This window comes from Perna viridis, chromosome 14, assembly GCF_037379345.1.
Source record: "Perna viridis isolate PV_CMFRI_1.1 ecotype Kerala chromosome 14, ASM3737934v1, whole genome shotgun sequence".
NCBI classification, from domain to species: domain Eukaryota; kingdom Metazoa; phylum Mollusca; class Bivalvia; order Mytilida; family Mytilidae; genus Perna; species Perna viridis.
This window is the reverse complement of record NC_142458.1, coordinates 19,595,149-19,613,435: the sequence shown is the minus strand read 5'-3', so window position 1 is coordinate 19,613,435 and position 18,287 is coordinate 19,595,149. Positions and strand designations below refer to the sequence as shown.

General features: G+C 31.0%; 2 protein-coding genes across 7 annotated transcripts in view; one reads left to right on the top strand and one right to left on the bottom strand.

Annotated features, from left to right (window-relative positions):
* LOC148598537 (uncharacterized) overlaps positions 1-18,287 on the bottom strand; it is a 165,069-nt gene that overhangs the window by 120,022 nt on the left and 26,760 nt on the right. The gene's annotated exons all lie outside the window — the stretch shown is intronic.
* On the top strand, positions 7,330-16,339 carry LOC148598540 (uncharacterized). 5 transcript variants are annotated; one of them, XM_088561477.1, is made up of 4 exons: positions 7,330-7,551; positions 12,076-12,277; positions 12,808-12,958; positions 13,567-16,339. In XM_088561477.1, exons 2-4 carry the CDS (start codon positions 12,122-12,124, stop codon positions 14,238-14,240), a joined length of 981 nt encoding a protein of 326 aa, XP_088417603.1. In that variant the 5' UTR covers positions 7,330-7,551; positions 12,076-12,121; the 3' UTR covers positions 14,241-16,339. The 5 variants fall into 5 exon arrangements, with proteins under 5 accessions (XP_088417603.1, XP_088417604.1, XP_088417602.1 ...); XM_088561478.1 differs by lacking the exon at positions 7,330-7,551 and adding an exon at positions 7,570-7,660; XM_088561476.1 differs by lacking the exon at positions 7,330-7,551 and adding an exon at positions 10,787-10,928.

The following is an 18,287-nucleotide window of genomic DNA, read 5'->3' as shown; positions in this document are numbered from 1 at the left end:
CACAAGCTGTAGAACATAATTTGCTGTCAAAATTCATAGAAAATATGGAAAATCTGTGTAAATCTGGCTGCTTCATTGACTTGAAAATGTTGTATTGCTGGTACATGTAGCAGTACTTCACTTTATCAGGGTCCTTAGTGATGTCTGTGTGTATCATATGGGAAGATCATTGTTATATGTTGCTGCCCCAGGAAGACATAGACACTTGAACAATTGAATCACAAAAATCTTTGCTCTTTGACCCAGTGGGATACAAATATAAGCTTCTACTGAAAAATGATCAGAGAATATTCTTTGGCGACAATCGATTCAGTAATGGGAGGTGTAAAGGTACCTGAAAATTCCCATGAAGTTGATGAGTAGGGGGTGCATGGTAGACCCTCCTGGTCCATGGATTAAGAGGACTGATTGAAAACCTCCAATTATCCGAGCTTTCGATTCATCCTAATTCAAGTCATTAGTCGAGGTAAAATTGTATTGGAGTAAGTTTTGTCCGGACAGTCAAATTAGTTGGAGTTATTGAAGATTTTCAACTATTCTGAGTTCAACACATTAAGGTACGAGTGTTAATCTTCATTCACTAACATAAAAGGAAAAGCTAGATCTTACACAGATAACCAGTGTGGAGTACAATTCTTTGTTCATAGATCTAATTCTGATTACCAGAAAGATACATGTATATTTGCATGAACAATCACAGAATACAAGAAAGAAAGCAGATGACAGATTGATACATGTTCTGCCTTGGTCCAGAAATGACTAAAGAAAAACAAAATTAACATTATTCATCAATGCTGATTGAATGACAAAATGCATTATTATCATACTTAGTCTGTATTTTCGAATAAAACTTCAAAATGGTTGTTACAATAAGCTACACATCCCATATGGACAGTTAAATGTTGAGCATAAAACAATCATCTTTCAATGAAGGACAAAGACTGACTATATTATTGTTCTAGTCTTTCTGTTGCTTTGTTGCATAAAACAAAACATTAAAGATGAATCATATCATACAATATAAAACAGTCCAAGGTAGCTGAACTAGAAAACATTTTGGATTTTATTGAAAAATTTGTTATATTTTACAGTAATTAAAAAAACAATAGTGCAAAAGTTCCAAAAAAAAAGTTCAAAGATCTGTTTGCAAATTATCATCTGGAAATCATGGGGGATGGACATGTAAATTTTTGAAAGTTATTACATAATACCTAACCACTTTGTTTGGCAGGGTAGAAAAGGGGAGTTAACTCATGACTTGTAGAAATCGAACTTTAAGTATATGGTAAAAAGCATTGTGTTTAAAGTTTGAAAATTTGTGTAGACCTTCATTTGTCTTCTGGAAGCAAAAAGTAGTATGCAATCATGGTCAAAAGGACAAATTAAGTGCTATATTTCCTAATTGATTCCTGATCGAAGAAACTGTCCACCATATCCAATTTTTATCCCGTGAATCAAAGAGGATCTTTAAGTCTGTTTACCTGTTTTATATAATAAAACAAACACAAAAAATCTATATAGTCAACAAAAAATAATTCAATTTACAACTCCACATCATCATAAAATGTACTGAGAATATAAAATTAAAATCCAAGTGATAGATAACCCATGTACTGTCTATGTAGACAACCCAATAACATGTGACAAATGAGGGGTAATATTTACACTACAGCTGATATATTGTGTCTATACAAATACTACAGAGGTTATAAAACAATGAAATCATAGATTCAACAAAGTGCTATGAGCTCATATAGACACTTCTCTTTAGACCTCTTGCAGTGCAGACATTTTATGGCCCAGTGTTGAGATTTATGGACATTAACTTGCTCAAAAGTATGCATTCCCGAATCCAACTTCATTAAAATAAGTTTTATTCCCATTATAAGTCTTCTTTTCTTTTATTTTTGTGCAGCCAAGTATACTTACAATTATCTATATAACAACTAATCAATTTTTTAATTATCTCCCTTTACCAGTACAACGATTTAACCTTTAGGTCTCAGTATCGTATTAATTTTCCCATAGACTTCTATAGTGAAGTGCATATTTTTAGGATTTTTTAAAAAATATGTAAATTGATTCAATAAAACTTTCACTTATGTAGCATTTCTAAGGACATGTGAAAAAATAATTTCCTGCAAAGAAAATAGGATGAGTCCACGAAGATTGGACAGAAAAGTAGTCTTGAACTATAAATAGCCATTTTCCCTACTTTCACTTTCGTTTTGCACTCACCTAACCAACCTTTTCAGTGGAACATTTTTATGATATTATGTTAGATTTTCTTTTAAAAAAGTTCTTCATCTTACAGTATGATGTTTGCTCTATTTTTTAAGTCATTGTTCATGTCTTTTGACAAAACATTAGTTTGTAGAGAGGCAAAAAGAAAATGCACTATATTTTTATGGCATCCATGTTTTGACGTACACCCGCTCAGGGATATGCAATACGATACTGGTACCTATTACTAATAAACATTTCAATATAATCCTAAAAGTTGTTGTTTTTCTGCTAGAGTATTCATTTCCATACTGAAAATTCAGAATATCATTGCCCTGCTACAAACATGAGTTTTCTATTAAAATTCTTATATAGGTACCCTATTCCAGGCATAAGACTAATATCTCAATGTTAGCCAGAAAATATTACTTTTGATAAAAAGCTGCTGCATTAATCAAACTAAGCAACTTTGTGGTTTATTCTGACATGGTAGATACATAAGCTGTACTATGAGTTCCAAATCATTATTTAATCCCCACTTGTGAGTTCCATATATGGAAATATTAATATCCGAACCTCCTTTTTTGTCTTTAACTCAAGGGAGCCTCTTGTTTAAAGTAAAGTATAATGACCGGTACAACCAACTGTTTTAAACTATAGATATGGTCATTTCAATTATAATAAATCCAGAAAAAATTATACCAATATCATAGTTTTAAAAAAATATAGCTTTTCATATGCAGAAAATACAGATTTTAAGCCATTTTGGTACCCCAGGCAGATACAAATGGACCTCAATGTCACAGGAAAAGGACTTTTTCTTTAAAACAGATAGCTATGATGCAAGAAATATAGTTTACTGGTATAAATATTATAATAACAATTGTCTGCTTTAGATACTTTTTGAAAAAATTCAGTTTTTATATGAAAAAACACCATTATTTTTCTTGCCGCATTAGAATCTGTCCATTTGAACCACTAAAAAAAGTCCACTAAAAAATTGGCTGATGACTTTTGTGACATTTCTGTGTTTAAATCAACCACACAGTTATATGGCAACTCATTTTAGCTATTTATTTGAAAGAAAAACAAAAAATAAAAAAAATATTCATTTTTTCATATATAAGAGGCAATGTATGGAAAGTGACTATTTTCAAGTCCTAACCACATACTTAAAATGTGTTGTAACTTGAAAACTATCCTTTATGCAGGAGTATTACTTGCTTTAGGTTACCTGAATATAGATATGCTCATCATAAATAGTCAAGATAATAATTTTATTGAACTGATATCCTACAAATTCATGAAAACAAAATGCATTTCCAAATTTGGTCAAGATTAACCATAAATGCAAAAAACCAGAGCTACCATAAAAAATCAGGTTCAAAAGTTGGCTAATTCATCTTAAAAGTGTTACCTGTATTGGGGTACTACTTTTTCAGCTGGTAAAGACCACTTGCTGAATATCCAACTTTACTTGAAAAACTGGCTTACTAGGTCTCAGTATCGTATTAATTTTCCCATAGACTTCTATAGTGAAGTGCATATTTTTAGGATTTTTTAAAAAATATGTAAATTGATTCAATAAAACTTTCACTTATGTAGCATTTCTAAGGACATGTGAAAAAATAATTTCCTGCAAAGAAAATAGGATGAGTCCACGAAGATTGGACAGAAAAGTAGTCTTGAACTATAAATAGCCATTTTCCCTACTTTCACTTTCGTTTTGCACTCACCTAACCAACCTTTTCAGTGGAACATTTTTATGATATTATGTTAGATTTTCTTTTAAAAAAGTTCTTCATCTTACAGTATGATGTTTGCTCTATTTTTTAAGTCATTGTTCATGTCTTTTGACAAAACATTAGTTTGTAGAGAGGCAAAAAGAAAATGCACTATATTTTTATGGCATCCATGTTTTGACGTACACCCGCTCAGGGATATGCAATACGATACTGGTACCTTTAATTATACTGTTACCAGTATGATAGCACAATAGCTAAAGTTATCTAAAATCAAATATATAATGATGTCAACCATTTAAATATCAGTCTTTATAAAAATCAGACATGAAGACATGAGGTAATTCATGCATGTCAAAAATCCACCAAGTTCAATTTTATTTCTTGTTCAGAAACAGTTACTGATCACATAACAAGTCTCAGTTTTTCATTTGGTTGTTGCACTTTTGTGATAAAAATTACTTAGACTGTACATGAAATTTGCACTTTGCAAGAGTTATCGTTCTTGATTTGGCTTCATTTGGTTGCATTTAGTGGGAGGTGAATGAATTATCATCTCAAAAGTGCAAATCTGAATGCAGAAAAGGTGGTTGTTATGTGAAAATATAGCATATGCATACTAAAAACACATGGTTTGTTTGGTGGGTTTTATTGACCATAAAGCACTCAATCATTGGCAGTGCCTGAATTTTATGTGGACTGGTACTTAATATTAATGGTAGTAAAAATTCAATAAACATTCAAGTAGAGATCATGAAAGAAATACTCCGGGGTTGTTCCTCAGATCTATTCCTAAATCACTGTTAGAATTTCATTTAAATAAACAACCATTTGATTGGCCAGTTTATGATGTATTCTTGTAAACCCCACCACAAACATCCAATAAGAGGTTGCCAAATCATATACAAGAGAACATTGACTGAACACCATATTAAAAATTAAATATGAATTAGATTGCATTTATACATACTTAATGTGCTTCATGTACATCTAGTATGAAAAGTTGTGAGAATTGAAAAACTCAAACCATTAATATAAGCAGGTTTGCCAAGTATATTTTTACAAATGATGCAACAACAGCAATTAAAAAAATCAACAAATGGGCTGGATTATTTTAAAAGAAATTTAGAACTTCAATGGAGCATTCCTCAACATTCTTCGTAAAAGTCTGATGGGACATGTCAGCTGGAATATAATAAATGGTGCACTTTAAATTTTAAGATTATGCATTTGACATGATTGCTCATTAACAAAATCTCCCTTTTCTTGCATACGATTATTAACTTAAATTAAGAAGTGATATAATGGTAAGTAGTGGTGTATTTCTAAACACACTGACTAAAAAAAAAAAAACAGACTTTTCTTAGATTCAAAACATCAGGTAACAATGTCTCTACAAATACATGCACTCAAAGAAAGTAAAAGAAGGGTTTGCAATTTAAGTCATCAACATAATAAGGTAGATTATACCTATTTACAAGAGCATTCTCTGTCATCTTGCAAAATCATAGGATGTATATATTTTCAATTACTGTGAAAGTACTTAAATTCGTGGATACCAATTTCCGTTGATTAGGGAAGAAATGCATGTTCGTGGATTCTTGAATTCATAGTTATGAGGTGTTTAGTACACACATCAATGGAAATCTCCTGTTTGTTGGAAACAAAATTTTGTGGTTTAACCTACCCACGAAAACCACGAAAATTGGTACCCCATGAAAAATAGCACTTGAAAAGATGTAAAATAATATGTTCAAATCATTTTAAAAGAATTTTTGACATTGAAACTTGTATGGTAAAATTTGGCACTATCATAACAAATGCTTGTTTTCAAAGATTTCTCAACAAATAAATTCCCTTGGCCGTTTCTGCCTCTTTTTAAAGAGTAAAACTTAACACGGAAACGTAAAATTTGACATTTATACAAATCAGAAGGGAGCTTACATCAATAGATATGAACAATTCACCAAAGTTTCATAAAAGTTGGTAAAAGTGTTCTTGATTTATTGTCCTAAAACTTGAAAATCCCACTTTTTTAAGTATAAAAATTCATAAATCTGAAATTTATAAAAATCGAAAAAGAGCTTACGTCGACAGATATGACCAATTCACCTCAGTTTCTTAAAATATGGTGACAGTGTTTTTGAGTTGTCCCCTGAAATGTTGATGACGGACGGAGAGACAACAGTATACCATAATACATCCCGTCTTACACGGTCGTATAAAAATAATGTGATAAAAAGCAACATCTTGGTAAAATTAACTTAAAGATTTCAAAGGAAATGAAATGAATCTCAGAGTAATTTTAATGCACTCACACAAGATGCTTCCAAATAATAGATATAAAGAGTTTTGTAAAATTGGTGGGATAATTCTTTCAGAGGAAAAAGCATTGGTGGGAAAATGGTTTATAGAAATGTAATGGAAATCTTAGTTTTTTCGACTATTATAAGAAAAAGAGTTTAGTGATACCTAATTTTCTGTTTGAAGTATGCAAGAATGTCAGATATGAAGTTTTCTTCAGATAAATTTCTAAGAAACTCCATATACCAGTTTATCAAAAGTTCAGTAAAAACTTAAAATTCCCACAGATTCCAAATAATATTGAAAAAAATTGCCTACATTAAGGCTCAATTATCTGGAAGCCAAACTTGGTGACCTAGGTTCATTCTTTTTTATATCTTGCAGTTCCAGTTCATATTATTCAGTGATAGGGAAAGCAGGGGCCATGGGCCATATACCAATTGAAGCTGAAAATGGCCCATTGCAATTACAGGATTTTACTAAGAATGTTAATAATGGCCATTAACATCTTAAATACTTTAATAAATTCTGAAAATGGCCCATTTGAAAGAAATTCTTTCCCAAGCACTGATTTTTGCACCAAACAGGTTTTAGTATAAGAGAGATATATATTTTTCAATGTGAGGTCTACATGTAAATATTTAACAAACCCCATAGGTCTGAGAATACTTTCTTATCTTCATCTTAAATATAAAATAGGAACCAACTCTATACAATATCCCCATTATATACATGTTAATTATTATCATAGGATTGGTTTTTACTCTGAGACGTCTGGTTCCTAGAGGAGTTTACATATATGTCCAATAAGGTTCTAATTTCCTGTTATTAGACACTAATTAAGATATTAGATTTATAATATAATAGCTTTACATACAGTCAGTAAATGGCCAAATTCAATCAAAAGCAATCATTTATATTAAGCATTTAAAATTTAAATAAAATCTGAACAATTATTGTCATGCAATTCTTTATTCTAAAATGATATATGCTACACAGCCCTCAATCAAAATCTCATTAATATTACATGTAATTCTTTACATTTCTACATCAAAGTTATACAATATCTCATTCAAAGAGAGAATTCTGAGAAGTTATAAAATCATGAATTATAAGTTGAATGTTTGTAAATCACAGGTGCTTTAAAAAAATCTCATCTTTTTGTCAGTATAACAGATATGTCTGAATATCAGCATTAATTTATAGTTACTACATACTGACTACTAAGTTACAATTGGAGAGACTGTAAAATGGTTGGTAGACAGAACACTCCATACTTCAGGTAAGTAAAGTATTGAGTTGTTGAGATGTAAGCATACTTACTTTCACATTATTGAGGAGTGTTACTGGATAAGTAGCTTGTTGCTCAGGATTTCACTCCTTTACTGAAGGTAAGCAGTTAACAAAATTCAACTTATATTTACTGACAAAAAACATAATTTTAATTAAATTCTGAAAATAAGGACCTGCTTAAATTAAGCCTCATTGTGCTTATATAGGTGGTGTCCAAAACTGTCCACATAGCCTGTAAAAATATAACAGAGCTTTTTTTTTCATTTATTTTGTAAGTCTAATCATTATTTGACTGGCCTTAGCTGACATAAATGTTGCTAAAGTACACCACAGAACTAATTTTACTAAATTGAACTGTGGTAATAGTTTTGATACATCTTTTAAAAGAATGTCTCTCTTGTAGATTATGGGTTTATTTGAAAAGGAATTGGTTCATAGTGTGCAACCCGACAAAAAAATTATAGTCGAGGGGCATTTCATGGAAAAGTAACAATAAAATGTACTTAGTATACACCTCAACAGAGGCAAATCCATGATTTTAAGATAGGAAGGGCTATGCAAAACAAGTTATGAACCTATCTTTTGTGAAATTTTTGCCAAATATCTAAATTTCATATTTGCATAAAATATTTTTTTTCACATTTTAGGCCATAGTGCATGTGCTATGTTACCATTATGAATGTACAGCTTGTTAAAATTTGAAAAATGTAGGATTTTTGCCAAAAAAACTAGGTTTTCTTATGACTTCAAGAATTTAAATAAAGAAAAGTAAAGGCTGCTGTCATAAAATAAGGCAAATTAGGAAAATAAGGGCCGGTCTTGAATTAAGCCTCATTGTGCTAATTAATGTGGTATCCAAAACTGTCCATATAGCCAGTAAAATAAAACAGAGCTTTTTTGCATGTCTATTTAAATGGGTAAATTACTTTCAAGGGAAAAGGGCCTAATACATGGTACAAGGTTGTGCTTCCTGTGGGTAAATGCTTTATGCATTACTTTAATAGCCTATTCTAGAATTACCCTGACACATCAATACATGAATTCAAATTGTAAATTTCTAAAGTAAACTTAGTTCTTTAGAATATACAGAGTCAAGTTTACTAGTTTAAAGTCTTTTCTAGCCAAACTTAATGCAGAACAATTTCTTTTTGAAAGATATTAATAACTATATTCTTCTCTATCAATTGTTTATGAATGCAGATTTAAATACACGATGATTGATTTCAATTTTACCTACACAGAGTATCATTTCTATGCCAATACGTGCAAAAATGTGACATTGTGGTTTTTACATACATATTTACTGATACCAAGATGAGACAATTATACATCACGTAAGCTGTTTAGAATTGAGATATGTAACAAAGCTATTGAATACTTATAGAATTCTATGCTAAATCTGTCACTTTAATAAAGCTTTGAATGCACATTTAAATGGCTGAAATCTTCAAAGTAAATCCATCAAGATATAATCCTTAAGTAGATTTACAATCTTTTTGTTGTTTAGTAAATATGGAACTTCACAAATCACTTTAAAATACTGCTGTTTCTAAGGCCACTCTAAAGTTAATTGTGTGTTGTTTCATAATGCAATAATTAAAAACCTTTAAAGGCTGAAGAATAGAAAAAAAGAAAAGATATGGAGAAATGCAACAAATGCATCATTGTATAACCCTTATACAAATAGTAAATACTTACAGAGATCACCAAAATGTCTTCAATAAGTGTAAACACATCTTCAAGTAAACTCTGTGACTTTCTGATATTTAAATAAATTTATGGCTGCTCATTAAGACTGAGCCTATTGAAAATATTGCAAATATAAATTGCACAAGCTTGCAAACCATGCTCTTGGAATGTACACATGCCTATTGCAAGTTTTATGTAATAAACAGCTCACTAAAGTATCCTTAATACATATTCCCCTTTTTAAGGAATAAAAAAAACAATATATCTGGAATGAAAAACAATGAAAAATGAATATGAGCATCATATGAAAAAATATAATTAACGAAACAAAAAATATAAATAAGCATAAAAGCATTTTTGACTTCTTATAGACTTACAGAAGACTTATGTACATGTAAATACATTAGAAGTATTTGTTTCTCTTGTGTTAGTTGTTCGTTTAGCGTGTGTTGCTGAGCATTTATTGTACATTTTGGTATCATGTGTGAGGGAAACCTAAATGACTCAAGGACAGTACTTGTTTATTACATATGATAACACCTCATGATGATTGGATTTTTTTACGGACTTGACTATCCTTAGGGATCTCCCATACCCCCCCACTTACAGGGATTCTGTAGGTAAATGTCTGTTAGTAGTTGGAGGTAACGGAGCCCAGTCTTTGGGATACCTGACCAAAGAACTCAGTCAGAATATGTCCTATTAGTGGCTGGGGTGCTCTGTTGACGCTGTGGCCTACTCCAGACCCCACGTGGGTATGAAAGCGTTTACCCACTCTGTTTGGGAATACGTCAACGTGTAGAGTAATCTTAATGATAGACAATCTACCATATATATATATATATACATATATAAGGGTCTGAAAAATTCCCAACGATGTTAGAACTGTCAAATTTGCGCAAATTTTTTATCGTTCCCTTCGTGGGACTGTGACATCTATGGCAACACCGCCTGCACTAAATCCAGTGCCCTAAACCACTCGGCCAGCTAGGCTATATAGTGCAGGTGGTGTTGCCATAGATGTCACAGCAGTATGAGATACGAGTCCCGCGGAGGGAATGATAAAAAATTTGCATCACAAATTTGACAGTTCTAATATCATTGGGAATTTTTCAGATCCTTCCATAAGTTTATGTTATCTTTCCTGTATCAATTTGATCTGATGGAGCAGTGTAGCGAATAGAGTCGTCACATTCTGAGACGTTTTATATATATATATATATATACTGAGGGCTGTTCCATAAAAAAAAACAAAACAAATGAGGTAAAGGGGGAAGGCATTTTTATATTTTACATATGGGGGTGTCAAAACTCTTGAAAAATCAAATTAATTTAATTAGCTTATAATTGCTTCAATGGGTAAATCCACTTCACTCGTCACTTCATCTAACATTTATTTTTAAGTTGTTAACTTCTTTCTTTTGTTATTCAATCCCCACTTCTTTATTCATTACATCATCCATGTGAATAGGATATAGATTTAAACAAAGCTTATATATTGATATTGAATTTATTTTTGTCATGGCCTAAAATACAACATGTAAGATGATTTGAATGGATTGATTTTTCTGGGTAAATCCCCCATACAATAGTCTATATGATATTGAACATAACAGTCTGACGATGTCATTTCTTTAATATCAATGGATGGTAAATAATGGGCAACACATGAGCAAGGTAAGGGGGCAAATAAAAGCACTGATTGGGATTAGATGTGGCCATGCATCAGTTGTAACATTTTCAAACTGAAAATATACAATTAAAACCAGAAATAGTTAAGTATATTAACAAACAGCCTGTTGGAATTTTTAATATCATTAAAAATAGCCCATAAAGCTACAGATATAGACATTAATGTTAAACAATTATACTTATAGTATTAAAAATATTTTGCATCTCATTTACAAGACTTAGATGTTGTTTTTTTTTTGCAGTGAAAATATTGTCTACATTTGATGCAGTAAATTTAAGATTTTATTTCTATTTCCTATTTTACAGTTAACCAAAAACTGAATACTAATTAATTAGATTTCAGAAATACTAGGCATGAAATCTGTGGAATTCTGTCTTAATTGTGGTTTCAGTGATAATTTAAAATGCAGGGTGCAAAATGTAACAGAGCTCTAGTAAATAACTGTATACAAAGTATATCAGTACAGTGATAACAAATTCTTGGGAATTCCAAATTTTATTGCTGCTTTTTATCATTTGGAAAACTAAAGTTTGAGTGGTGAAAAACAGAGGAACAAATGGACAAGAGGATCAACATTAAGGGAAACCTGTCTTAAGGTGGAGTAAATTTGCATTCACTTAAATTAAAATAGGTGGTCTTTTTATACAGGTTGATTTAATTTTAGACACCTGTAAAATGCACACCACAAAGGTATAAATCAATCAAAGTCTTTAAAAATAGGTTATAACTAAATACAGATGTTCCCAAGATATGTTTGACTGTATATACAGATCTGTTTTAAATATGATGCTATTTTTAAGAACAACTTTACTTTTAGTTGTAATTTATGAAGATGATTTTTAAAATCTTGAACTTGGTGTCTTTTTAACATAGTATAATGGAGAGGTTCACAATCCATATAATATAATTGGTAGTTAAATTTGGTAGAAAATATATATAAATACCTGTCTTGTGTCAAGCAGTAATAGAATAAGAATAAAAGACATCAGGGAAAAAATTTATAGCTGATCAGTAATTATCATTTAATTATTACATACCAATATTAAATTGTGAAAAAAACAGTTTTCAGTGTTTTATTGAATAAGAACCACCAAATAATTTATAACAATATATCTTTTTTTTTTATTGCAGAAATCTACCAATTTTCTGACTTCCTGAGTCTTGCCACAACACAGTGATGCGTCTTCCATCGGAAGATATGAATGCCATAGAGAAGATAACATTGGAGAATTGTAGAAATGTAATACTTGAAGATCTGGACCCAACTTTGTCATTTCTTTCTCAGCTATACTGTCAAAGGGTAATAACTGAGGATCAAAAAGATAGAATTCAGGTAATCAAGTAGTCAAATAATCATTTAACAATAAAAAAAAAGTTTCACAGTTGCAAGATTTTCCTTCTGATTCTTACCTAATGAAATGTCCATGGCAGTTAACTGGACAGTTGACAATTTCTTTCAAACATATATTAAAATACTTACATTATCCAGTTACTTCCCTTAGGGAGTTCATCAGGAAATCATCAATTAAGCCCAACTTATCATTTTACTTTGCTGAATCAGGAAAGGTCTCTGAAGCAATATACAAGAGAACAGTCAAAAGGAAAGAAAATTCACATACTATAAGGTATGATAGTTGAAACCCTTGAGCTGGCAATTTTTTCATTTTTTATCTGTGGTCAAATACGGCAATCTATAAACTCTGTAGGACCTAGGACCTCATCTAACTTTCAAGACATTTCAAATGATAATTAAAATTTATCTAGCTTATAACTTGGTCCTCTTACAGGTTACACCTTCCTCATATAAATGAATAACAGAAATAATAAAAATTTGGTTGATAAAATTTCAAATTTGTATTGTAGAGTCACAGAACAAGACAGGATAAAGTGATAACCCTCCTCGATATCCTACCAAGACGTGGTCCTAAAGCATTCAGATATTTTATAAAAGTCTTGGAGAGGGATTATCATTGGATTAAAGACATATTAGAAGAAGAATTACAATCCCAAGAATGTAAGTAATATCTGTCTTTAACATAGTGGGGATATATAAAAGATGTAGAATTCTGATTTAAAGACCATGAACAAATAATTTTGGTTGCCCAAGAATACAATTAAATATTCAATAAAAAATACAGGAGCATTAAATTTTGTTTTTTAAAACAGGCTTTTGATTGATTAATGTCTTTTAATGAGCAATCAATATGCATTATCTCCCCTTGACAAATATGGCCATGTGATAAGGGTATACTGATTAAAAAAAAATATTGGTATTTCAGTTCATCCTCAAAAACAAAGCCTGAAATCATATCATAACTAACTTCAGGGATAGAGTTGGTTTTCCATTTCTTGATTAAATGTTGAGGAAACTGGACAATTAATTGACATGGAGATTGACATTTTTCTATCATTTCATAAGTTCTATTTTAAGCAAAGTTTGATTGAAAATTTAAATCTTGTTTATCCAGTGAACTACCTTAGTAAGACCATCAGGTATACGTTATTTAATTCAGGGAAGACCAAACTCTACTCCCCAACTATGTAACTCGCTGAAATTTATATCAATTGGTATATCAACATCTGGTCCACTGAGAAAATACTATCTTCATATTATTATTTCAGACCAGAAAAAGATTCTAGATGCTATTGAAGAGAGATTTAGACAAAATGGTGAATATATTCGTGATAAAGACTACATCAGCAAAATTATACGGGAAACTATCCTCCCTCTTGTTCTGCAGGAAGTTCGCTCAACTCCTCCTTCTAGCCCCATGACAAAATTAGATCAGCAACTAAAAGAATTTGTGACAAATCATCTGATGCCATTAGCTGGGATATCCCAATCTAAAAATAGACCAGAGGTCCAAGATATTTCTTTTGAGAGAACATTGGAAATTATTGAAGAACTGAGAGAAAAATGTTCTCAATGTCTTGGTTTCTCTAGTGAAAGTTCTTCTGACAGTTCAATCCCATCAATGATTGAACATAGAATGATAGAGCTCAAGTCAGAGATCAATATTCTTAAAAAAGACAATAAAAAATTAAAGAAAACAGAGGAAAAATTACTAGCAGAAAACTCCAAGCTCAAAAATGATGTTACAAATCTAAAAGGTGATGTAAAGAAAGCAAAAGAGGATTCAAAAGGGACAAAAAATGAATTGAAGAAATTGAAGGATGAAGTTCATAAACTCAAAAATGAGAATTCTAAACTTAAGCATGATAACAGTGTACTACAATCAGCCCTGGATGATGCAGGAATGGATCTAAGAATATCTTCAGATTTTTGTGCAAGCTAATAGTCATTCTATTATGACACTATGAACAATGGTTTTGTGTGCAAAAGTGTGTTCTACTACTCAGACATTGACTAACAAAGGCAACACTGTACAATTCTTTGTATTAAACAGTTAAGTCCTGCGCTGATCTTGCTAATGGCAGCTAATTATCTGAAGGTTTATAAGACTGTTCCCATATGTAGTAACAGAGGCATAGCAAGTAACTAAAATTCTTGTTAAAAACTTTTTAATCATGGAATATTTTACGACCGTCATTTTTGCTGTACCAATCCAGATTTGGATGCTACACCTCTGAGTGTAAGTGGTACTGTTCTTGTAATTATTGTGTTACATGATGAACTGTCAGGTATTTTTTGTAATACATTTATAGTCTACACCAAACCTTCGCTATTAACTTTTTGAATGTACCTTACAATTTTTCAAAAGAATTTTGCTAAAAATTGATGCATCTGAACTAACCCTTGGATGCATTCTTAAGTCTAGCCAATGCATTTTCATTGTGGTTTAGAGTTCTCAATAAAAGCAGTCTCAGATACATGAACATACAATCCTATTGACAACCTGAGGACTGATAAAAAAACTTTATGAAAGAAATTTATGTTCTCCTACCAATGTGGATTGGGTCTTTTCATGTTTTCCTACCTATGTGGATTGGGTCTTAATACTTCAAGAATGTTACAAATTAATTAATGTGCCAAGCAATCATTCTTTAACATTTACATTTGCATATTCAGAGGCAGCTAATAATTAAGTATATCTATTTATAAAAACCAAGCAGGGGATGACTCATGATAGAAATGAAGTCGCATGCAGCATCTTGGTTGGTATACACCCACTCATACAAGAAAGTGATATTGTACAGCACCCAAAATCACTTGCAAATGTATGTTCCATTCACACTAAATCTGAAATCAATTAATCCCACTGGCAACTGAGATATTTGCAACAAAATTTGCATGGACAGACAGAATGATGAAGAGACGGACATAGTTATTCAAATATACCGACCACTGAAACCCATGTAATTTTATTGGTTTTGTATTAAATGAAATAAGCAAAACAAATTCAAATAATGATGCTGAGTTTTTAAGATACTAATTTGAATAATACTGAGATAAAAATCAGATATAAAGAATGCATACTGAAGGGGAGATAACTTTTAAAATTGCAAAAGAATGTATATATTGAACAATCAATATCTCACTTTCCCATATTCATAACAAAAATTTTATTTTATATTCTTTAATAGAAAAGATAAATAAATCAAAAGCATAAAAAAGTGTGGGATTTCTTTTTTAGTGAATCACTGCTGTTATGGGACCTGCCGAATTTTTAGATATAGCTGTTCCTAAGTTTCATTTAAATTCAGTAGATATCATTTCGCATGAAAAAAATTGAAAAATCAAGTTAATTAGCCTTTCATATATGATCTCAAAAGTCTCATATGCAGAAAGAAATGTTTTTGAATAATTTCCATTAATGCATATGATTTCACTTACATGAATTAAAAGCCTGAAACTCTTGTCAATTACTAACCGAATACACATTCATAATTTTGATTTGTAAATGTAATTCAGTTAAAAAAACATAAGTAACACCCCAGATAAGAATCATGCAAAATGTGATTCATAGTTTGAAAGCCTACATATTTCTATTTTTGATATTTTGTTTAAAATGTTATAGTAAACAGAAATTAACATGTGGCTTTTCATATAAGCTGTGTTCACAGAAGATAAAAATTATATAGAATGTACTAAAGAATTCAACATTAACCAAGATAACCCTGTAATTGACATTAAAATATAGTAAAAACTTTTGGATTTTCAATGTGGATTATCTATCAAGAACAGAAAGATTGAAATGAATAATTATACACCTATAAAGCAACTTAATAACAAAAATAAAAATGTGTAGCTTTTTTCAGGATCTATCACATTTTACAGAATTTGCATGATTCTTACAAAGATTACTACTTAAAATATTTCATTTTGTGAATATATATGTAACTATGTGGATGCTGTATCTTTAATGTATTCACTATATCCATTCTTGTTATAACTATGTGGTTTGTTTTCCAAATAAACAGAATATTGTCTCTGTGCACATTTCTTTATCACAATTTCCTTGGGAGGACATTTTAACAATTGTTAAAACTATATGCAATAATCAAATATCTCATTCATTTTTCGTGTACAATACATGCATAAACAAAAAGTTGTACATGTAATAATATGAACTTTATTTTTAACATCCTATTCATTTATGTTACTATTATCTTTTATCAAGTTCTAAAACCCGTCAATAAACTGTTTTTAAAGGTGTCATCTAATGCAGTTACTATCCATATTAAACACACCATCCTTTAAAATGTATATTAATTCTACCTTAAAGCTCTTTAGTCGTGATAGCAATGTGTGAAGTATTTCTTAAATACCTGAAATTCTATCTCTGTGTACTTTAACTTAGATCTGCAGAGTCATTGCAAATTTTAATACTGTTTTAGGTTTAAAAGAAGAACTTGGTATGTTTGATTGGAAAACAGACTCTTATTTTTCAACTATGTAACAAACAGAGCCAAATATGTTTGCTATATACAATAAAAATACATTACAGGGCAAATTGTTCTGCTTCCAACCTAATGTTTTAAAAGCATGAAAATAGAAAAAGTCACTTCAGTGGTCACAATTCCCTCTAAAAAAAACTATTGGTTGTACTTTGACAAGTTGACAGAATGTGGGAAAAAGATGTTGGCCAGTTGTTAGCAATGTGTCGTACATGTTGGTTGACTGACATTGAGGACGACGTTGGCCAAATGAGCAAAATTTCATTAGGCCAACATCATTTCCCATTGTTGGCCCAAAGAAGATGCCAACATAATGCTAATGTTGGCTCAACATCTATTTGCTATCTGGGGTGCAACAAACAGAGCCAAAAATGTGAAACAGTAGTTACTATACAGTACACAACAATTTCAAGACATGAAGTTATTTGTTGTAAGAGTAAGACCAACAAAAAATGTCTTGGTTCTCAGAGCTTCATTTTCCTTACCATGTACCTATAATCACAGAAAGTTATATGTTGCTCTGGTCATTTTTTACTATAGAGTTTCATGTATTTATAAGAAAGAGGACTTAGATATCTACTTAAAAGGATTTTTTACCCTATTTAAATTAAGGACAGAGCACAAACATACAATTAGGACTGGCAATACATGGGCACCATATGCATGCAGTTTTGCTGGCAAAGAAAAGAAAGTCATTTCTTCAATTAGTTTTCCTCATTTATCAGCAAGTATGCTCAGAAACGAACTCAAAATTTCGAGGAAATAGCACATAAATCTAAAAACAAATATTGTAGTCTGGGGCCTAACTAGAGATTCTGAAAGGGGGTGATTCCAGGCTACTTTCTGTCCATTTTTGCCCCAATCTTACACAAATAAACCAAGTTTTTCCAACAAGGGGGTTTCAACCCCTAGGTTCCATCTCTCAGTGGGAATTTTTATTCTAAAATCAGAGTTTGCAACAAATGATATTCTCTAGGTGGTCCCATCTAACAGTTCACTAATATTGCCTCCCCTGAAAAAACAATGCTGAAATTTTGTCAGTCAGGACTGATGGGAATGACCTTTTCCCAAACTCTGAAATCAATATTATCAATATTTTTATTGAACTGGTAGAACAGTGAAGTTAATCACTTAACATTTAAGTTCTCTGCTCATGTTTAATAATAGTTCTTAGTCATTTTTGTCAGATTTTCAGATTCCACTGGTTTTATCCATAGCATTATTAAGCGTTAATATCTCTTGCCCAGCAACCCCCACTTTTCTTTTCATAATTTCGTTAATATACCTTAAAATGTTATTACAGAATTTTTTTTTATGAAATCTTCATTTCTTCAGGTTTTTAAAAACAGATAAATGGAATATCAAGAGAAACCTTTTCCTGCCAAATTTCAACTGCTTTACATTTAAAAAATGGTAACAGTGTTCCCTTAATTGTTTCTATTAATATTGCTCTAGCATGAACAATCTCAAAAGATTTCACAACA